At 55.5% G+C, this 23403-nt stretch overlaps 1 protein-coding gene across 3 annotated transcripts in view; it reads right to left on the bottom strand.

Moving 5' to 3' along the window:
- Positions 1–23403, bottom strand: part of ARHGAP26 (Rho GTPase activating protein 26) — a 107071-nt gene that overhangs the window by 45990 nt on the left and 37678 nt on the right. For all 3 annotated transcript variants that reach the window (XM_079319722.1, XM_079319723.1, XM_079319721.1), the window contains exons 11-13: positions 20578–20656; positions 5319–5355; positions 431–496 (exon numbers count right to left, since the gene is read on the bottom strand). In XM_079319722.1, coding sequence (XP_079175848.1) covers positions 431–496; positions 5319–5355; positions 20578–20656 — 182 coding nt within the window. The remainder of the gene's footprint in view (positions 1–430; positions 497–5318; positions 5356–20577; positions 20657–23403) is intronic.

Below are 23403 nucleotides of genomic sequence, written 5' to 3'. Positions count from 1 at the left end.
GATCTGCACTTAACCAGGACAATTTGTGGCAATTTTACTGAGTCAAGTTCTTCAGGTTGAGCTCTGAGCCTTTTGCATCCCACCCCTTGGGGCTGGGACAACCCCACCCGTACAGAAGCAGATCCACAAGAGGTTTTGGGGATGGAATCCCACATGAGAGGACATGCCTGGCAGCATTCCTGCAGGAAGGAGGCTCAAGTGACCCCCTCTCTTTGGATCCTGTCCCCCCTCTTGCACACCCAGGGTGATATTTCCTAACTCAGTTTGTGAGTCCCTGCTGGCCCAGCCTTGGGCAAAGGCTGCCCAGCATGGCCTGAGCACGTTATGGGCTCATCTGCTGTGGGCCCCAGGGCTGATGAATCACTCTGTGCATGGAAAGGGCAGGAAAGCAACAGCTCCCCTGCCAGCAGCTGCCCCAGAGCTGCCCTACCTCTTGTTTCCACAGCGTGGATGCATTTCTTGATGATGCTGAAGCCGATGCTGTCCAGCTGGGCAGCTGCAGGGAGGGCAGAGAGCAGAGGTGAACAGCTGGCAGAGCTGCTGCTGAGCCCCTGCCAGCCCAGCAAGGCACTGCCCACTGCAGGAGGGAACAAATGAGGGCACAGAAACACAAGTGCAGCAGTTTGTGGCAGGGCAAACACAGACACATCATTCCACCATCCCTCTGAACCAGGCCCTGCCCTGGGCTCTGCCAGATCCACCCAGCAGATGGACAAAATTCATTTAGGATCAAGGTGAGATAACCCAAATTTGTCTGGAAAGTTGACAGTGGGCTGCTTGGAAAGAAATGAAATCATACATTTTGACACAACAAATCCTTGAAAATGGCACGTGAGTTGCCTTGCCTCTGCCCAAGAGTGAGAGCTAAAACATGAATTAATGGGATGCACAACTCAATTCACTTGTGCCAATGCAGGTTTTCACTTCTGAGTTCAAGGAATCACTAATACAGGCACCCAAACACCTGCTGGAAGAATTCACCCCACAGAGAGCTTTCCACCAGTGCCCAGCACCAGCTATTTGCTATGGAAAATCAGATGGGTTTGGAAAACCTTCCAGGGGGGCAGGAGCCCCTCAGAGAAGGGTGGGCAAGGGCATGTCAGGCTCAGAGGCTGGAGAATGGCAGGGAGGGACAGACAGAGCTGGCTGTGTGCAGGGAGGAGCGTGCCAGGGCTGGCAGTGCCCTCAGCCTGGCACGTGCAGCTCTCCCTCCCTGCTCACGCTGCCCCTGCACCAGCCTGGGCAGCTGCCAGCTCACACTCACTGAGCAGCCCCTCCTAATCCCTGCCTGAGCCCTGTGCTGGGTGCCTTTGTCTGTGAGTGGCACAAGGAAAACAGCTCCATTCAGTTTCTCTGGGCAGGCAGTGAGTGCTGGGCCAGCACAGGCACAGGAGCTGCAGCTGCCCTGCCACAGGATGATGCAGGAGCTGCAGGGATTTGCTGGGCACCCCCAGGCTCCCAGTGAGCATGCAGCACAAACCCACCTGCAGGGCACAGCTGATCAACACAGGGACCTGAGAAGCTCAAAACCACACTGGGGGGAATCTCCTGCTCCAGCAAACCCAGTTCAGCCTTGGCTTGGCACTGGGGACAGCTGTGGGTGTCCCTGTGGTGCTCACAGCTGGGATCACTGCTTCAGGCTCTCTGCCACCCACAAACAGCAGTTTTCCTTTAGCCCCTTGCACATTTGGGCCCCCAAGGGCAGGTTGGACAGGGCTTGGAGCAAGCTGGGATAGTGAAGATGTCCCTGCCCACAGCACAGGGTGGGACTGGATCATCTTTAAGGTCCTTTCCAGCCCAACCCATGCCATGATGCCATGATCACCTACCCCTGCAGGCAGGCAGGGCTGGGATCCCAGCAGCAGGAGGAAGCCCAGCAGTGCCTCTGCATGAAGTGACCTGGCATAATCCCCCTAAGCACAGGAATAAGCTCTTCCACTCACTGTCAAGCTCTGGATCAGGAAAGGTCGGGGATTTATTTGCAGTAGTTATATCCAGAAATAATATCTGATTAAACATCCAAAGTGCCTTTATCCACCCTTAAATTTAACTTTTAATGAGCAATGTAAAAGCTTGATGTCCCCTCTCTCAGAGCATCTGCTCTTATCTCAGTCATTTACCAAATGATTTGGCTCAGCAATGGTGCAGAGCAAAGGCAGATCTGGATCTCCTGCTGTCCAGATCACAGATCCATGGAATCATCTGGGTTTGAAAAGTCACCAAGCCTGACCATCCCCCAGCACTGCCAAGGCCACCCCTGTCCCCAAGAGCCACATGCACAGGGGATGGGGACCCCCTGCCCTGGGCAGGCTGGACAGCCCTTTCAGAGGAGAAATTCCCCCAATTTCCAATCTGACCTGTCCCTTCCTGCCTGAGGACAAGTGGAACAGCCTCTCCTTCCTCAGGGCAGGGGGTGAGCTCCAGGCCAGCACAGTGGCACAGGCCCTTCCTCCAGCAGTGCCCAGGCTGCCCTGCACCCCTGAAACACTGCACAGAGCTCAGGTGACCCAGAGCACCTGCACAGGTGACCCAGAGCACCTGCACATCTGCACAGGTGACCCAGAGCACCTGCACAGGTGAGCCACAGCACCTGCACATCTGCACAGGTGAGCCACAGCACCTGCACATCTGCACAGGTGACCCAGAGCATCTGCACAGGTGAGCCACAGCACCTGCACATCTGCACAGGTGACCCACAGCACCTGCACAGGTGAGCCACAGCACCTGTACATCTGCACAGGTGAGCCACAGCACCTGCACAGGTGACCCAGAGCACCTGCACAGCAGCTCTGCCCACACACCCCACGCTCACCTGACCTTCAAGCACCACCTCATCCCAAGTACTAGTGAATTGATCTCATCCCCTTCTATTTTTGCCTGGCAGATTATTTCTATTTAATCCATTAATTCCTCCCCTTTACGCTGAAGTGAGATATCAGAGCATCAGGGCTGAATCAGCCCTGCCAGCCTGCCTGGCTCCAGCTGTGAGCCAGGGCAGGGCAAGGGCACAGCAGCTCCTCTGCCTCCCCTCCTGTGCCATGGAACCATCTCTGGGTGAATCTCACAAAGGCATTTTGGAAATGAGAAGCACAGAGGGGGTGGATCATGAAGCAGAGTCCAGAGAATGAGCTTACAAGTCTTACCAGAAATGAGTATTCAGGGTTCTGAGATGCCAGGATTCGGAAAGGAGGATTGAGGGTCAGAGAGAAACAGAAGTTTTTTACAGTGAGGGTGGGCAGGGTGCCCAGAGCAGCTGTGGCTGCCCCTGGATCTCTGGAAATGTCCAAGGCCAGGCTGGACCCTCCATCACCAAAGGCAGATCTGCACCCCCTCCATCACCAAAGGCACATCTGCATCCCCCATCACCAAAGGCAGATCTGGACCCTCCATCACCAAAGGCAGATCTGCACCCTCCATCACCAAAGGCAGATCTGGACCCTCCATCACCAAAGGCAGATCTGCACCCTCCATCACCAAAGGCAGATCTGCATCCCCCATCACCAAAGGCAGATCTGCATCCCCCATCACCAAAGGCAGATCTGGGCCCTCCATCACCAAAGGCAGATCTGAACCCCCTCCATCACCAAAGGCAGATCTGCATCCCCTCCATCACCAAAGGCAGATCTGGACCCTCCATCACCTGACTGACTCCAGGCCCTACAGGAAGATCCTGCACCAAGGCTGCTGGCAGCCACCAGCTGCTGCATCCATTTGGAGTGGCTGGGGAGGCAGCAGAGCTCTAAAGCAGGGATTTAATGAGGCTGAAGCAGCCAGAGCTCTGCAGAGGGTTCAGAACCACCCCCAGCCAGGGTCCCAAGCTGCCCCAGAACCACAGGAGCAGCTCACAAGGAGGATCATTCCAATTTTTAAGAGAGACCATTAAGAGGAATGTTGCATTTGTCTTCAAAAACAAGCTGTAGATCTGCTGGTAGATAAAACCAGCACTGGGAGATAAAAGAAACAATGGGATGGATTCCACTGATTGATGAATGGGAAAAGATTTGTCTTCACAAACAAACTGTGGGTTTGCTAGTAAATGAAATGGGATATTGGAAGATGAAAGAAGCAATGGGGAAAAACTATGAATTCTGTAAGAATTAAAAATAAAAAGGAAGGGTTGTTCATTAGAGGGGAACCTCAGGTATCAGGGTTTGGGCAGTCTGTGCCTCTCAAGTGCCTCAGCAATGGGGAAAGAGAGAGGGAAATTGGGATAAAAGGAGGCTGTGTCCTCCAAAAATCTGAGAGATCCCAGGGCCTCTCCCTTCATTCAAATACAGCCAAAAGGATCCTCTGCCTCCTTTTTGGACATAAACCTGTGGTGTTGTGGATTAATTTTCCTTACAGCACCAGCATGTTGTGCAGAGCCAAGGAGCAGGTGCAGAGCTGGCAGGGGCAGGGACAGCACAGAGCTGAGCCACGCTGGGCCCTGCACCCCAAAAACCCCTCCTGGCCCTGGGGAGCTGCTCTGGCAGAGCCCCCAGCCCAGGGACAGCTGTGTGAGCACAGCCCTGAGCTCTGCACACCTGGGTCAGGGAGAGGATGGTGTGCAGGGATGGCAGAGGGATCTCAGGGAAACCACAGAGCAGGGGGGGAGAGGCTGCTCACATGGGTGTGAGGAACATTAGCTGCAAATTACACCAATTATTGAGACAAAAATGCCTGGGCTCCAGATGGAAATGTCGTGTCTGAGGCAGCAGCAAAGTGAAGCAAGCACTGAACATCAGCCCAGGCCTGACTGGAGGCTTTGAGGGAAGGGACTGGGGCTGCAGCTTTGCAATTATGGCAAATCTAACCTGCTGGGAAATGGCTCAATTAAGGGTTTTAAAACACAGGACACAAGAGGCAGGACCAGGTGCAACTGCTCCTCCAGGAAGAAAAACAAGTGCTTTCTTGACCCAAGGCTTTGATTGCCTGAAGTGCAATGAAAAGAGCTTTTTTATTTGTGAGGGCTCTTGTTGACAACCTTGATGAGGCAGGACCTCCTCACTCCTACATTCCTGCTCCAATTCCCCTTTGCAAAGACACACTGGCCCTGCTCATTGTGGCTCAGAGGGAAGAGCTGGCTGTCACCTGAGCCTCTGCTGTCCCAGGAGCAGCTCCCAAGGCCACCAGAGCCCTGCAGGGACAGGGACATGGTGTGGGCAGGAGGGGACACTGAGGGGTGCAGGGAACTGCAGCTTTCTGCCCCTGCTCCCTGCTGGGTGCCACACTCAGCTGTCCCCCTCCCCACACTGAGCCCTGTCCCCCTCCCAGTGTCACCTGCTGCCCCCTCCCACAGCTCAGCCCCCTCTGGGTCAGGCTGCAGAGGAAATACTCACTGCCTTCACTCTGGCTGTCCTTGTTGGAGTTGTACACCTGCAAAACACAAAAAGAAAATCTTATGAAGGGCCTGGGCTGGGACTGCTGGCACAGCTGGTGTCACCACAGGGTCTGCCAGGGCCCCAAACAGCACCAGCACCTTCTGCACACTAAAGCTCTGGGGTCATGCTAAAATACCCACCAGGACAGCTCTGAAAATGAAAATGGGGTGGGCCAGGTAAAAACAGAAATTAGAGGTTTCTAAACAAAATGAAGGTGAGGTTGGACTAGATGACCTTTAAAACCCAAACCATGATTGTATGACTCCTCCTGAAAGACACATAGAGGGTATAAACCCAGAGCAGAGCAGGAAATTCCCTCTGGGGCATTACAGGAACCCCTGGCAGGGAGCAGGTACCACCCCATAGGTCCAGCCTGAGCACAGGAGCCAGAAAAGAGCAGCAGAGGAAAAGAAATGTCATTGACTGGGAGAGGACAAGAAGTGCAGCAGGATGAGGCACTGAGTGCATCCAGCACTGCTCACAGCACAGCCACCAGCAGGATTCCATCCTCCATCCCAAACCTCCAGCCTTCAATTATTGATGCTCCTCCTCCCACCCCAATCCCCACCACAGCCTGGAGATTAAAGTGACATTCCAGTGAGTACAATGAAAAGGGAAAACACTGGCAGAAGGTTTTAATACTGATGTGAAGGCTCTTTAAAAGCCCAGGATAATACCAACAGCATGTAAGAAGATCAGCCCTCAGACAGGTTGTATTTCTCCAGCCCAACAGAGTGAAATGGTTCCAAATAATCCTTCAGTGCTGAGTCCCACCAGGAGCACAGACACACCCCAGGGCTCCAGCAGCACCCTGGATGTGGCCAGGAGGGTTCAGAGTGCCCAGGGAGCAGCACAGGAGGCTGGAGAAGCTGCTGGGAGCCCCTGGCAGGGGGAGCTGCCTGCATCACATGCTGCCTCCCAAAATAGCCAGGGCAAGGCAGGCTCCCAAAGGCCATGTTGATAGCAACCCTGGGAGCAACAGCAGCACAGGCTGCAGAGGGCTCTGCTCAGGGTCCCACCCTGCCCCACAGGCAGCCTGGGGGCTCTGGGTGTCCCCCACAGCTGCAGCCCAGGGGTGAAGCTGCCTGGGATGTCCCCAGAGCAGAGCAGGGCTCAGGCAGCACCCAGAGCAGCCCAGGCAGGCTGAGCCACAGAGCATGGCAGCAGCAGGGCACAAAACACATTCCTTCCCTGGGGCCAGCCCAGCACAGCCACTCTGCTCCCCCAGCCCAGCACAGACCCAGGGGAGCAGCTCCAAATGGCTTGGGGGGGACTGATCCCCCCTCCAGGAGAATCCCCCCTCCAGCACTCCTGGCTGTGTAACACAGAGCAGCAGAGGGGATGGTCTGCAGGAGAAAATCCACCTGCACATCTGGCCAGAGGGGATGATTCAGCAGCAAAAGCAGCTCAGGCAGCAAGGGAGATTTCCACAGGGTGACAGCACCACCACAGACACTCAGTGACACTCACAGGGTGACACTCACAGGGTGACAGCACCACCACAGACACTCAATGACACTCACAGGGTGACAGCACCACCACAGTCACTCAGTGACACTCACAGGGTGACACTCACAGGGTGACAGCACCACCACAGACACTCAATGACACTCACAGGGTGACACTCACAGGGTGACAGCACCACCACAGACACTCAGTGACACTCACAGGGTGACACTCACAGGGTGACACTCACAGGGTGACAGCACCACCACAGACACTCAGGGTGACACTCACAGGGTGACAGAACCACCACAGACACTCAGTGACACTCACAGGGTGACACTCACAGGGTGACACAGGGTGACACTCACAGGGTGACAGCACCACCACAGACACTCAGTGACACTCACAGGGTGACACTCACAGGGTGACAGCACCACCACAGACACTCAGTGACACTCACAGGGTGACAGCACCACCACAGACACTCAGTGACACTCACAGGGTGACACTCACAGGGTGACAGCACCACCACAGACACTCAGTGACACTCACAGGGTGACACTCACAGGGTGACAGCACCACCACAGACACTCAGGGTGACACTCACAGGGTGACACTCACAGGGTGACAGCACCACCACAGTCACTCAGTGACACTCACAGGGTGACACTCACAGGGTGACAGCACCACCACAGACACTCAATGACACTCACAGGGTGACACTCACAGGGTGACACTCACAGGGTGACAGCACCACCACAGACACTCAGTGACACTCACAGGGTGACACTCACAGGGTGACAGCACCACCACAGACACTCAGTGACACTCACAGGGTGACAGAACCACCACAGACACTCAGGGTGACACTCACAGGGTGACACTCACAGGGTGACAGCACCACCACAGACACTCAGGGTGACACTCACAGGGTGACACTCACAGGGTGACAGCACCACCACAGACACTCAGTGACACTCACAGGGTGACACTCACAGGGTGACAGCACCACCACAAACACTCAGTGACACTCACAGGGTGACACAGGGTGACACTCACAGGGTGACACAGGGTGACACTCACAGGGTGACAGAACCACCACAGACACTCAGGGTGACACTCACAGGGTGACACTCACAGGGTGACAGCACCACCACAGACACTCAGGGTGACACTCACAGGGTGACAGAACCACCACAGACACTCAGTGACACTCACAGGGTGACACTCACAGGGTGACACTCACAGGGTGACAGCACCACCACAGCTGAGGCCAGCACAGGGCAGGAGCTCTGCAGACACACACAGCAGCCCAGACAATAAAACACCATGAAATGAGTGTGTTTTTATGCCCACACACTGTTTTTCCTGTTGTTAGCACACTTTGGAGAAAACAGCCCTAAACCCAGAGAGTTTCTGGTGAAAGAAAAAGCTTCTTTCCCTTGCCAGTGTTAGTCAGTGCCAGAGGGTGGGAACCAGCAGCACTGCTGGGAGCTGCAGGGCCTGTGGCCCATGGACACGTGTGGGAACAGGCTGGGTTATAAAACTCCCAGAATTGGGACTGTGACTAACGTGGAGACAAATCCCTGCCCTGCAGCACTGTGATGCTTTGACATCTCCCTCTCACTAATTATTCCCATTTGATTGTATTTCCAGAGCCAAAATATCCTTAGCAGGCAGTTTCAGAAGTGATGTGTACAGAAAAAAATATTAAGATAGTACAAAACTTACAGACCTTGATATCTTGTATTTAGTTTTCTAAACTCCTACTGTAGATGGTCAAATATCCTGAACAAAACCAGATTGTAGAATTTGTTTTAGCAGAAACTACTGCTGCTTCATTCCTGCAGGATAATTGCTGCCTGGAAGCTTGAAGGAGGCCCTTACAAGCTATTATTGAAAAATTCCAAGGTGCATCTGTAAGTAATCCAGAAGGATAAACTTTATGAGAGCAGTTACAACTCATGACTACTTTGACACTTGCACTATGCTCAATTATGAACTTGATATTTAAGATAATTCATCAAAGAGCCAGTTATTTCCTTTGGTGAGACATTTCACCAAACACATGCTATGTTTTGCAGAGGAAATGGTTTTATAGGGATGATTAAGAGCTCTGAGATGTTGGAGGGTGTGGTGAGGAACACACAGCCCAGGAGGCAGCTCCCTGCAGCCTGGGATGAGCTGGGGGTCACTCACAGCCCCCAGAACTGCTCCTGGACCCCTGTGCCCAGTTCCTCAAGGAGCACAGGCTGGGCAGAAGCAGCAGTGCAGGAGCTGCACCCCAAAATTCAGTCCTGCCATAACCACACACCCCAACACTGGAGCTGTGCATCATGCAAACATCAGCTGGGGATTCTCCTGATCAGAAATGCTCTGAAAGGCACCACTAGAGCCTGAAATACCCCAGAGCCACCAAGAGCCACCATCTGGAACCTGAAACAGCTCTGCAAGCACTGATGGCCACCACTGAGAGCCTAAAACACCCTACAGGCATCACCCAGAGCCTGAAATACTCCTACAGCCAGCACTGAGAGCCTAAAACACCCTACAGGGACCACTGAGAGCCTAAAACACCCTACAGCCACCACCCAGAGCCTAAAATACCCTACAGGCATCACCCAGAGCCTGAAACACCCTACAGCCACCACCCAGAGCCTGAAACACCCTACAGCCAGCACTGAGAGCCTGAAACACCCTACAGGCATCACCCAGAGCCTGAAATACTCCTACAGCCACTATTCATCATCTGATGCACTTTCTGCCTGTGCACAGAGAAATCAGGAGGAATTCAACCCATCAGTTTTCCAGTCTGGGCCCAAACAAACCACACCAGATGTGCAAAGAGCAAATGGGTGAGTGAGGATGACACTGGACTGGGGGGAAGAGAAAAGGAAAAGGAAGTAACTGGGGGTTGTAAGGGGAACTACAAAGAGATGATGCTGAGTAATTTCATTTTTATTTCCCCATTTCAGGGTTGTCCATGTTGCCCATGGTTCTCATTAACCTCCACAAGACAAGGCTATGATTTCCTAGGGCACGTGCTTCATTTCAAGTCTCCTTCACTTTCATTTCAAGTTTAAAATCCAAAATGGCCCAACCTCAGCTGCATCCCTTGGAGGCTGCACAGTGTAAGCACAGCTCCCAAAATCCTTCAGATTCCAACACTGGCATGGAATTCTGTTTAATGGCTGAAATCTAGAGAAAGGATTGCCCAGTGCTCAGAGCAAGGAGGGATTTAAGGAGCAGCTTGGTTTGCAGAGAGGGGGATCTCCATCAAAGGAGGATTTCAGCTCCATGCCCTGGCGTGGAAGATTCCACCTCACTCTCCTTTCACTGCTGCTGGGCCATTCCCTCCAAGCCAGATTTTCCATTTGGACTCTCAGGATGGGCCAGTGCTGCCAGAATTCCCTGGTCTCCCTGGGGGAGCGTGGTGTTTGCAAGGGCCAGAGCAATGGGAGGAAATGCTGCAGTGTTATGCAATTTCCTTGTGATTCATATTCAGAAATCCTCAAAACAGCCAGGAAGGAGCCTTTCAACTTGCAGCTCAAAAGATGCACAAGCCCAAGGGGTATAAATAGATATGATATTCCCTCAGAACTGGTAGCCCAAGTGGCTTCCATGCTGGGGAGCCACGGGCAGGAGGAGCACAGACATTCCTCAGGAGTGTTTTGCAACCCTTTTATAAGGGCAGATGGGCTGGAGAGCAGAGCTCCAGCTGGAGCCCAGCCACTCTGACTGACTCAGCTGCTGCTGGGTGCCTGCAGCACCCCCAGCACCCTGACAGACAGACAGACAGACAGACAGCCCTGCACATCCCTGCTGCAGCAGCAGGAACAGCTCCTTCCCCTTGGTGCCTTCCTCACCTGCACACCTGGGGTGCCTGATGGTGTCCCCAGGGCTCCCCATGGGCACAGGGGGAAGAGAAGGAGAGAAAAAGAGAGAAGAGAAGAGAAGAGAAGAGAAGAGAAGAGAAGAGAAGAGAAGAGAAGAGAAGAGAAGAGAAGAGAAGAGAAGAGAAGAGAAGAGAAGAGAAGAGAAGAGAAGAGAAGAGAAGAGAAGAGAAGAGAAGAGAAGAGAAGAGAAGAGAAGAGAAGAGAAGAGAAGAGAAGAGAAGAGAAGAGAAGAGAAGAGAAGAGAGAAGAGAAATGTCACAGCAGGACCCCCCTGAGCCCAGCACTGGGACACAGCCCTGGAGCAGCAGCCCAGCAAAGCTCATGTACAAAAAGCCCATTTCCTGCTAAAAGCAGGATACCTGGCAACCCTGATGAAATCAGCCCTTGTTTCTGGCTCTGCCTTATCAACCCTGTTCTGTCTCTGTCTGAGAGCCAGCTTTTCATACTACAAGCAGGATTTTCAGAGCTAGACTACACTGGGTTGTGGCTGGAAATAACCTTCCTTGCTCTGAGAGCCAGAAGGATAGAGAGAGGAGGATGAGCCCTCCCAGCCACAGCCCTGCAAACCTCTGCAGCAGGAGGGGAGGGAAAATCAGGCCTTGCTTCCAAGGGGAGAGCTTGGCAGGGCAGCAGAAACCTTGGGAAATGCTGGTTTATGTCATGCAGATGAAGCTGTTCACTTGGGAGAGGGTGGCCAGGGACCCTGGCAGCTCCATCCATCCATCCATCCATCATCCATCCCTCCATCCCTCCATCCATCAATCCATCAATCCATCAATCCATCCTTCCTTCCTCACTGTTCATCACAGTCAGACTCATCTCCCACCCCGTGTCCCCCTTTCTCTCTCCTGCTTTTTCCTCACAACACAAATTTCAGCTTCAAACTTATACCCTGGGCCTGATTAAAGGACAGAAAAGGAAAAAAATCTATCAAAAATCAAGCATCTGGGGGGCTGGAATCCTCTCCATGGGTCTTGCTCTTCTGTCTGTGGGAGCTGAGCTAAAGGATGGTTGTAATTAAAAACAAGCCCACATTTTATTACAAGTGCAGGCATTCCCAAGGGCCTCTGGAGCCGAGGCCAGCTGGGCTCCCTGCCAGCCAGCTGGGCTGCTGAGCTCAGCTCAGTTATATAACTGTGTTTGTCACCCAAGGAAACAATCACCTGGGTCAGAACAAGGCAAAAAAATTACCTGGGTCAAACTGTCATCTGGCCCTGGCTCAGTGTGAGCAGGGAATGGAGCAGCAGCCACGCTGGGGCTGTGTGGGAGCCAGGGCAGCACATCCATGGCAGCCTCAGAATAACACAGCTAAAGGTCAACTGCTCCAGCAAAATACATTTTTGGAATAACTGGAGCGCCCTAAGATTCCCAGAGCAGCGTTTGCAAGCGAGCCCAGGGAGGCAGACATGTTGGGATCACTCAGATAAATGATTAAAAGGGAAAACTTGCACTGCTCCAAGCTTCCCTCAAGTTTTCTAGGATGCTTGAGCAGCAGCTTGCAGATCCTCCTGGGCAGCACACACTCCCTTCCTGTCCCCTGTGCTGCCCCACACGGGCTCCCAGCACATCCAAACAGCCTCACTGGAAGTGGCAGTGTCATCTGTATTTTTAAAATAAGTGTAACACAGCTGTGCCTGGTGTCCTGCTCTGGCAGGGAGCTCTGACCCTGCTGGGTCAGCTCCAAAGGCTGGGACAGCCCTGGGGTGGGACCACCTCAGCCCCCATTGCACCCTGGGGACACAGAGCACAGCCTGGGCTCTGGGGACAGCAGCACAGAGGGGACACAGCCCATCCCTCCTCTCCAGAGGGACCTAGGTGGCTGCACAGGGTCCTTGGGTCAGTCCTGGCAGGTGGCACAAGGTTCTTTCCTGGGAGTTCAATGGGGATTTAAAGCTCCTGCTGTCCCTCTCCAGAACTGCAGCAGTTCATCCCTCTGCAGAACAGGATCTGAAATTCCACAATTCAAAACCTCCCTGGGAAAACCTCAGCTCTGCCTGTGCCCACCCAGGGCTGGCAGCACTCCCCACCCCACTTCTACCAGCAGAGACAGTGTGGGACACAGCCACCTGCACCCTGCCATGGCCTGAGCCCAGCCCTGAGCCCATTCCTGCTCCTGAGCCCAGCCCTGAGCCCAGCCCAGCCCTGAGCCCAGCCCTGAACCCAGCCCTGAGCCCTGAACCCAGCCCTGAACCCAGCCCTGAGCCCAGCCCAGCCCTGAGCCCATTCCTGCTCCTGAGCCCAGCCCTGAACCCAGCCCTGAGCCCAGAGCCCAGCCCTAAGCCCAGCCCTGAACCCAGCCCTGAGCCCAGCCCAGCCCTGAGCCCAGCCCTAAGCCCAGCCCTGAGCCCAGAGCCCAGCCCTAAGCCCAGCTCTGAGCCCTGAACCCAGCCCTGAGCCCAGAACCCAGCCCTGAGCCCAGCCCAGCCCTGAGCCCAGCCCTAAGCCCAGCCCTGAGCCCTGAACCCAGCCCTGAGCCCATTCCTGCTCCTGAGCCCAGCCAGAATACAGAAATAAAATTATCAAAACAACAGAGTCCAAAATCCTTTTTCTGGGGCTGCAGGTGGGAGAGGGAAAGCCCTGGGTGAGGGATGGTGGTGGGGCTGCAGCAGGACAGTAAATCACTGCTTAAAATCAAATGCAAAGCCCAACAGAGGAGGGAATAATGGAAGAGGCTGGCTTTGCTAGTCATTGTAGCATGAACCATTTACTTTAATTTTTAATTTAAAGTAGGAAACAATACTCTAATAGTCTATTTAAATTGGCAGGGAAATTAGTTCTCCCGACACAGAGCTATTCCCTGAATTTCTACGTGTTTGTTGAACTGCCTGATCAAATAACTCGAAGCAGAGGTGATAAAGAGAGGAAAGGAAAGTGAGAATGCTCTCTCTGCTCTGTCCCTCCAGCTGAGGCTGAAGGGGGGACAGCCAGTTCCCACCAGAGCACGACATGAAATCCCTGGATGCCAGCACCCTGCACCCTCCCCTGGGGCTGCTTCACCTCTCCGGGCCAGGATCACAAACAAGTTGCTGCAAGCAGCTGCTCCATCCTGTTCCACATCTGTGCTGCAATCCAGGTTCCATCACCACCATTCCCCAGGCACCCACAGAGCAGCTCACCTGAACCCAAACCCAGCAGCACACCTGCAGCAGGGCAGGGCACGTGTGCTGTGCCACGGCCTGGGCACCAGCAGGGACAGGAGACAAGGGGCTGCCACCAGAGCCAGCACCTCCCAAAGGGACAGCAAAACCCAGCTGGGGCCCTGGGAGCAGCCAAAGCTCCAGAGCCCCCAGGCAGAGCAAGGAATGCATGACAGAGACCAGCAGGTATTCACAGCACAGAGCCACTGCTCTGCTCCTGACACCAACACACAGCTGCAACAACAGCTCACACACTTGCCAGAACTGGGTGGGACAGCACTTTCAGCTGGGTAAAAGCAATCCAGAGGGATCTTTTCTCTTTTAAAAATCATCTGCAATGCTTGTCTCTGAAACAGCTTCTTAAGCAGAGGACAAACCCCGGCAGCCACAGTGACTCCAGCTGGGTGAGCCACCAAAGCAGCAGCTGCTGGAACCAGGAATGAAAGCCTGGAGTCAAAGCTTAAGACCTCACTGGCTTAAGTGCTTTAAAAGCAAAATAAAAGCTTACAAACCCCATGTAAAGTTACTGCTATTACAGGCTTAAAGGGTTACCAAGCAGGAGGGAGCAGCAGCAAGAGCACGTGATGCAGAACTAACACAGAACATGAGGTGGAACACACTCTGAGGACCCTCTGCTCCCACCCTGCCCCCAAAAGAATGTTTTGGGGCAATAATATTGAGCTGTGGGATGCAAAAAAAGCCCAGAGGGGCTCCCCTGGGCCAGTGTGGGAGTCACCATCACCCTGCCCCCTGCACTGGCAGCTGGCACCAACCCTGAGCTCCAGTTCAGGGAAAGGTCTGGGTTGTCTGGGCTGGGGAACAGATTAGAGGCAAAGAGAAGCAGCAAACAATAGAAACTTAGACATTAAGAGTGGGCAGAGTGGGGAAAAAAATGTTCTGTTCAGTAAAGAGAGAGACAGGGAGACGGAGAAGCAGCAACAGGAATGACTCAGGTCATAGAGAACAACAAAAAAAAATCTGCTATAAGCAAACAAACCCAGGCAGGATGAAGGCCATGAAAACCTGCAAGACAGAAAAACATCTTTTCCAGAAAGCTGACAAAAACACGTCTGTGGGACTGAGAGCACAATCAAAGCCCAGCATGAAGAAGGCTGAGGGAAGGCACTGGAGAGGGGCAGAGCAGGGAACAAACACAGTGATCACCCACAGCCCCTGGACACAGCTCAGGCCACTGAAAACCCACAGGGCTCTGGGTGACAGCACCTGCCATCCCTGAGAGGGAATGGGCTCAGTGGCACTGCAGGTCTGAGTGCCAGGGCAGGATAAAGGGATGGGATCAGGAGCAGTGGGTGCCTGTGCAGGATAAGGGTTGGGAAAAGGAGCAGTGGGTGCCTGTGCAGGATAAGGGATGGGAAAAGGAGCAGTGGGTGCCTGTGCAGGATAAAGGGTTGGGATAAGGAGCAGTGGGTGCCTGTGCAGGATAAGGGATGGGATAAGGAGCAGTGGGTGCCTGTGCAGGATAAGGGATGGGAAAAGGAGCAGTGGGTGCCTGTGCAGGATAAGGGTTGGGAAAAGGAGCAGTGAGTGCCTGTGCAGGATAAAGGGATGGGATCAGGAGCAGTGGGTGCCTGTGCAGCCCCAGTGAGTCCCAGTACAGGATAAGGGATGGGATAAGGAGCAGTGGGTCCCAGTACAGGATAAAGGGATGGGATAAGGAGCAGGGAGTCCCAGTACAGGATAAGGGATGGGAAAAGGAGCAGGGAGTCCCAGTACAGGATAAAGGGATGGGAAAAGGAGCAGTGGGTGCCTGTGTAGCCCCAGTGAGTCCCAGTACAGGATAAAGGGATGGGATAAGGAGCAGGGGGTGCCTGTCCATGTCCCCACAGCCACGCTGGGGCTGAAGTCCTTCAAGTGGATTTATTTTCTGAATGAGCCAAAATCACAGGAATGCCGAGGCTGAGAGCGCTGGAGCGAGTTCAAACGACAACGCTTCCACTGGGAAATAAATCTCTCACCATTTTGTATAATTAGACAAGGGAAATGAAAAACAATTTCAGAAAGAATTCCCAGAAGCAATCCCCAAGGAGGAGGTGGGAGGTGAGCTGGGCAGGAATGTGGGGCTGGGCTCTGTCACTGCCACACAGCCCCGGTGCCAGTGGGGCTGAGGCAGCTCCAGGGGCACTGACAGATGTTCTGCACAGCTGGCACAGGGCTCCAGGGCACATCCCACCCATGGCCAGAGGGCCACAGCACCCAGCCTGTGTGGAGGTCACAGAGGAACAGCAGAGGGAAGCAGCTCTGGCTTGGGGCTGTGCTGAGCTTGGGGACACAGCTGGGAGGGGAGCACTGTCCCCAGTGTGAGAGCACCAAGAGCTCAGGGGTCACATCCTGCCCAGAGCTGGGGCAGGGAGGGACAGCCAGGGGTGCTGTGTTTGCCCAGGGGCGCTCTGCTCACCCAGGGGTGCTGTATTTGCTCACCCAGGGGTGCTGTGTTTGCTCACCCAGGGGTGCTGTGTTTGCCCATCCAGGGGTGCTGTGTTTGCCCACCCAGGGGTGCTGTGTGTGCCCATCCAGGGGTGCTGTGTTTGCCCACCCAGGGGTGATGTGTGTGCCCATCCAGGGGTGATGTGTGTGCCCAGGGGTGCTGTGTTTGCTCACCCAGTGGTGCTGTGTTATGCTCACCCAGTGGTGCTGTGTTTGCCCAGGGGTGCTCTGCTCACCCAGGGGTGCTGTGTTTGCTCACCCAGGGGTGCTGTGCCCAGTCTCAGCTGCCATCTAGTGGGGAGCAGCCTCGGGGCACCCCCAGCTCTGGGCTGGCACCAGATCCAGCATTGCTGGGGTGGGAAAAGCCCTCCCAGCACATCCAGTCCCAGCTGTGCCTGATCCTCACCCTGTCCCCAGCCCAGAACACTCAGTGCCACCTCCAGGAATTCCTTGGGCACTCCAGGGATGGGGACTCAACCCTCCCTGGGCACTTCCAATCCCTGACCCCACTTTCCATGGGGAAATTCCTGGTGGTTCCACCCTGAGCTCCCCTGGCACAGCTCCAGGCCATTCCCTCTCCTGCCCCTGTCCCTGGAGCAGAGCCCCTCCCTGGCTGTCCCCTCCTGTCAGGGAGTTGTGCAGAACCACAAGATCCCCCTGAGCCTCCTTTTCCACCTCCACACTCACTCACCACACCCTTACCTAAATGCTTACCTTGTTCTTTGCCACAAGACTCAGCCTAATTTGTGCCTCTCCTAAACCCAGCACAGCCACCATCAGCCAGCACAGCTTTTATTCCTGACTCAGCATCCAAGGAAGTTTCAGACTTGTTCTGGCCTCCACCAAACACATTTGCAAACTGCATCAGCAGAGGAGAAAATCCACAAGAAACTGATCCTGAGTGTGTTAACAAAACCAACCACCACTGCTCTTTCACAGAGTTAGCAGTTTCTCCTGTTTCCAGCCTCTGCAACATGGAAGAAAACCCAAAGTCAACACGGGGGCTTTACCCAAATGAGTAACAAGTGGTAAGAGTTAAGAGTGTGATGAGAGCTGTCTGGAGGCTGCTCTGACTGTGAGACACAGCCTAAACCTTCTCAAATTGTGACAAATGTCTTGGCTAATGCAGCCACATTCTATGTTTAAATCTCACTAAGATGTAATTTGACATTTGGGTTTACTTTGTTCATTATAATTAAGAAACAAACTCCAGTCCACGCTGATCTCTCCACAGGCTGAATTTCCACCCCAAGCTCCACTGCCAAATCAGAGGAAAACCACACATTCTTTCCAGTAGGGTTCTTGGGTTACAGAAATACACTCAAAGCACTGGATGGGTATTTCTAGGAGTCCAAAGGTGAAATGCTCATCTCTTGCTCAAGGAAATCCCTGTGGAATAGGTAACAGGGAGATAACAGGCTGCACCCTGGTGCTGCAAGATAAGAAGCCAAACAGAACAGCCCACAGCTGCACCTTTGATGGATGGAGGAGGAGAACTGAGGACAAGGAGCTGCCTCCTGTGTCAACACACACCACCTTCAGCAGCCAAGTGTCTCCTGGATCCATTTCCAAGCAGGCTGGGTTCCCATTGCTCCCACTCCACACCTGGAGGGCAGTGGGAGCCACTGGCAACCAAGAGCCACCAGGAATTGCACTAATGCACAGCCACAAGCCTGCTCAACCTCAGCTGATGGGCAGGGCAGGGAGAGCAGCAGAGCACAGGCAGCACCTGTGAGCTCTGGAGGAGCTCTGACAGCCAGACTGAACAGGATCATCCAGGCACTCCTGTCCTGGCTGCTCCACAGAAGCCTTGGCATGCCCAGCTCTTTGTGCAAACCCAAAATCTGTGTCTGCAGCTCTGCAGCCTGGTAACATCAGCAGCTCAGCACAGCTGGGTGAGCATTCCTGCAGCCCAGCCTGCCACCCCTGCCAGCTGTGTCACAGGGAGGCAGGGCAGCAGGCTGCAGGAGCACAACACTCAGATGAGGGGCAGCAAGGCAGGTTTTGTTCCTGGGACCACCAGAATCCAGGCAGGGGTTCCTTTAGGAGGGATGAAGACAGCTGGAACCTGGAGCTGGAGAGGGCTGTGCCACTGTGGCTGCCCCAGGGGAGGAGGAGCAGGGGTCACCCAAACAGGGTGAACAGAAAAAGGGACAGAGGCTGTCACAGAACCAGAAAATCATGGAATGGTTTAAACTGGAAGGGCCCTTATCTCATCCAGTCCCACCCCTTGCCTTGACACTTCCACTGAACCAGGCTCCCCCAAGCCCTGTCCCACAGGATCCCTGTCCTGGGTCTGGACAGGGATGGGGCAACCACAGCCTCCCTGGGCAGGTGGGAACTGAAAGGAGAGAGGTTCATGCTGGGGCCAGGGGAGCAGTGGGCTGGAGCCAGGCTGTGCCCTCTCCTCCCCTGTCTGCTCCCACTGGGAACACCCTGAGCACCTGCTCTGAGCAGAGCCTGAGCACAGCCCTCCTGAGCTCCTGTCCTACCTGAATTACCTGATGGAGCTCCCATCCAGGCTGGGGCCTGGCTGCAATCCACCCTCAATCCCTTCCCTGAAATGCAGGGCAGCACCTCCCACACCAGCCTCCCATCTCCAACCTGCTGCACACTCCAAGAGCAAGGCTTGACCAACCCAGAACGTGCTCCCCATGCCTCACCTGCCCTCAACCAGCCTTCCTCCTGACAACAGGAACCTTCCCATGCTCAATCCAGGAGCAGAGTGTGCTGTGCTGGGACATGGAGCTCTGAGTGCCAGAGCCAGCTGCAGACACCCCCTCCAAAGCCACCCAGGCTGCCACACACAGCTGTGGGTCCCCACACGGCCTCTTTCCATAGCCCAAAAGGCTGCTGGCCACGAGCAGCAGGCACAGAGGGCACAGATGGCCCAGCAGTGCTGTGGGACAGTCACCCCACTGTGCCCAGCACCCCAGGGACCTGCTCAGAACCAGCCAGAGCTCCCCACGCTGGCAGCAGGGCTTGCAAACTCATTCCAAAATAAAAACTAACACAGAGCTTCCTGCAGACCTCCAGAATCCCTTCCAGGGGTGAGGGAGCCTTTGGCACAGCAGCAGCAAACAGGGGGAACAGGGGCCACTCTGCTCTGCTCACACGAAACCTGCAGCTCTCTAGCAGACCCAGGCACGGGTCCAAGGGCTCCACAAACCCTGGAACTCTGCAGCCTCTTTTCTTCCACTCTGCTCTTTCTGCCATGTTTTCCTTTCAGCACGGCAGAGCAGCATGTTTGTGCTGGCCAAGCCTTCCCTCCTCCTCTCCACACACCTCCAAGCCATCCAAGCACGGGAGATACAGTATTACCTCAAATATTTAACCAAGGGATTAAAGGATTCTCCTGGCAGGAGGCAGGAGCTGCCCCAGGGGGGGAGCAGCCTGTCCCGGGCTCCTGAGAGCTCTGCCCCGCTTCCTCTGCTTTCTCTGTCCCAAGCTCTGCTCTGGTTCTCTGTCCCAAGCTCTGCTCTGTCTCTCTGTCCCAAGTTCTGCTCTGTCTCTCTATCCCAAGCTGTGCTCTGGTTCTCTATGCCAAGTTGTGCTTTGTTTCTCTGTCCCAAGCTGTGCCCTGTCTCTCTGTCCCAAGCTCTGCTCTGGTTTCTCTGTCCCAGGTTCTGCTCTGTCTCTGTCCCCAGCTCTGTTCTGTCTCTCTGTCCCCAGCCCTGTCCCTGTCCCAGCCCTGCTGTCCCTGTCCCCAGCTCTGTCCCTGTCCCAGCCCTGTCCCTGTCCCAGCCCTGTCCCAGCCCTGCTGTCCCTGTCCCAGCCCCTGTCCCAGCCCTGTCCCTGTCCCTGTCCCTGTCCCAGCCCTGTCCCAGCCCCGTCCCTGTCCCAGCCCTGTCCCTGTCCCAGCCCTGTCCCTGTCCCTGTCCCTGTCCCTGTCCCCTGTCCCAGCCCTGTCCCCAGCCCTGTCCCTGTCCCAGCCCTGTCCCTGTCTGTCCCGGTCCCTGTCCCAGCCCTGTCCCAGCCCTGTCCCTGTCCCAGCCCTGTCCCTGTCCCTGTCCCAGCCCTGTCCCTGTCCCAGCCCTGTCCCTGTCCCAGCCCCTGTCCCCAGCCCTGTCCCTGTCCCTGTCCCAGCCCTGTCCCTGTCCCAGCCCCTGTCCCCAGCCCTGTCCCTGTCCCTGTCCCAGCCCTGTCCCTGTCCCAGCCCCTGTCCCCAGCCCTGTCCCTGTCCCTGTCCCAGCCCTGTCCCTGTCCCTGTCCCAGCCCTGTCCCAGCCCTGTCCCTGTCCCAGCCCTGTCCCTGTCCCTGTCCCAGCCCTGTCCCTGTCCCAGCCCCGCTCACCGGCTCCCGCCCGTCCATGGCCTCCATCCACAGCCGCCGCTCCTCCTCCGACGGCGCCTGCATGGTGATGACTCCAGGCCTGCAAGACACGGGGGCAAAGGGGCAGAGAGGAATTTTAACAACAGGGGCAGAGAGGAACTTTAACAACAGCAGCAGGCAAGGAGGACAAGCTGCTGCCAGCCAAGCCCCATAGCAGGAGCACAGAAGGCATGGCCATCCTGCAGGATCACAGAGAGGATCCCCACACGCCCTCCCTGCGGTCTGGGGACAAACTCCTGCTCTGGCCCCCAGCCAGCAGCTCACCTGCACTGGCTGAGCACAGGTGTGCACTGCAGGGAAGGCAGGGAGGTAAAGAAGGTGAGCAGGGAAGATGACAAGGGAAGGTGACCAGGGCAGGTGATTGAGGAAGGTGAGCAGGGAAGGTGACAAAGGGAAGGTGACCCAGGGAAGCAGGAACCCCACACATCCCAGCCCCCCAGGTCTCCCCACCACCCCAAGCAGCAGGCTCACAGAGGGACCTTCAGCTGTGCAAAGCATCCCATCCCCCAGGTGTCCTGCCCTGGTGGCTGTGCCAGCCCCTGTCCCTACCCTGCTGTGAGACAGGGTGCCAGGGACACCGTGCTGGTCCCTGTCCCCCCCAGCAGTGCAGCAGTCCCAGGTGCTGCTCCTGCCCCAGCACTGCCACACACACACAGCAGCTCTGAGCTGCCCTGTCAGGCCAGCAAACAGCCCTGGCACTGCTCATTTGCTGTAAGGAGAAGGGAAAGGCCAGGCCTGAGTGCTGCACACACACAGGAGCAGGGCACACACTGGCACCAGCCCTGCCCCAGGGCCAGCCTCCTCCACACCCCCCAGTGATGCTGCAGCACTCCTGGACCCTCCCCATGCCAGGAGCCCGACCCCAAACACCTGCTCTGGTCACTGGGACCAGCAAGGTGAGGATGGATCTGACATGGCAGAGTGTTTGTACAGCCTCAGGGGTGGGAGCTGTGATCCCACACAGGGGCTGGCATCCCAGTGACCCTGTCTGTGTGTCTGGCACTGCTCTGGAACAGCACAGGAACCAGGAATGCTGCTCTGAGCATACACAGGGAAGGGGCTGGGACTGGGACTGGGACTGGGACTAATCCTCAGGAGCTGCCAGCCCTGCAGAGTGCTCCACAGAGCACGTAGGCTCTGCTCATACCCAATCCCCAAAACCTGATAAGGCCTGGGGAGAGGGGGGATTTCTAACTTGAGCTTCCCAAGGGTGATTGAGCAGGAAAAGGTGAGCTGCACCAACACTCTGCAGATGCACTTTGGTCCTTGATAAGAGCCTGCAAGAAAATTAAACTTTAACAGGGGCTCTCAAGAGGTGGGTTTGGCCCCTCTGCTGAGCTCTGTGGCATACACAGGGCAGGGGCTGAGGATTAACCCTTCTCCCTAACCCCACTCCCACCCCACCAGCCCAGCTCCAGCACACACACAGCAGCTCAGCACTGTCCCACCAGTGCAAGCTGTGCCCAGGTCCAAAAACCAGACATAATGTGCTTGATCTCTGCTAATCCCATTGGTGAGTCAGTCAATACTCACCAGCTTAGTGGTTTGGAAGTTTACTCACTTTGGAGGGAAGAGGAAACCACTTAAACCATCACCCCATCTGAGAGGGAAAAGGCTGCACATCCACCAGCAGAGATGTTCCAAGCCCTGCACAAAGCTCCTTGCTGGGCAGGCACCAAGTGACTGGAGAGCAGCCCTGCTCCCTGGGGAGCTGCAGTGGCTGCAGCCAGGGCTTAGGTCTGTCTTTAAGCCAAGCTGCTGCTGAAGGCACAGACACCTCAGCCAGCCCTGGAAGGGCTCTAGCTCAGCTAGGGACACACAGTAAAGGAAATACTGGGATTTCTGTCTCTTTAGCCAAAACATCAGAACAGAAACCCTCCCTTCATGGTGTGCTGGGCTCTGGGCTCCTGGCAGAGCACAGTCCCAGAGTGGCAGGGCTGGGATCTGAGTGCCAGCTTCCCTCAGCACTGGGCTAGGAGGTGATAACAGCAAAAATGTTTGTTCTGCCTCTGAGCAGATAACAACTCCTTGGGCTTCACTTCAAAGTCAAACTTCTTTAACAGCATGAGGGGAGGGGCTGTGAAGCTGAATCAAACCCAATTTCCATTGCAAATAGCTCTGCATTTCCTCCCCCAGCATTTATTTGCCAGGGCACCCATTGCATCACCTTCCTGAGCAGAAGCATCTTCCTGGCTGTGATGAATTTAACTGCACTCACACACCACAGCCAGGTCATGATGGACGTGGCCAGTGCCCAGGGCTCTGTGTGCCACAGCCAGGTCAAGGCCAGTGCCCAGGGCTCTGTGTGCCACAGCCAGGTCATGATGGATGTGGCCAGTGCCCAGGGCTCTGTGTGCCACAGCCAGGTCATGATGGATGTGGCCAGTGCCCAGGGCTCTGTGTGCCACAGCCAGGTCATGGCCAGTGCCCAGGGCTCTGTGTGCCACAGCCAGGTCAAGGCCAGTGCCCAGGGGCTCTGTGTGCCACAGCCAGGTCATGATGGATGTGGCCAGTGCCCAGGGCTCTGTGTGCCACAGCCAGGTCATGGCCAGTGCCCAGGGCTCTGTGTGCCACAGCCAGGTCATGGCCAGTGCCCAGGGGCTCTGTGTGCCACAGCCAGGGCATGGTCAGTGCCCAGGGCTCTGTGTGCCACAGCCAGGTCATGATGGATGTGGCCAGTGCCCAGGGCTCTGTGTGCCACAGCCAGGTCATGGCCAGTGCCCAGGGGCTCTGTGTGCCACAGCCAGGGCATGGTCAGTGCCCAGGGCTCTGTGTGCCACAGCCAGG

This window comes from Erithacus rubecula, assembly GCF_903797595.1.
Source record: "Erithacus rubecula genome assembly, chromosome: 16".
Taxonomy (NCBI): domain Eukaryota; kingdom Metazoa; phylum Chordata; class Aves; order Passeriformes; family Muscicapidae; genus Erithacus; species Erithacus rubecula.
The sequence above is the reverse complement of the archived record's forward strand: the minus strand, read 5'-3'. Positions and strand labels throughout refer to the sequence as shown.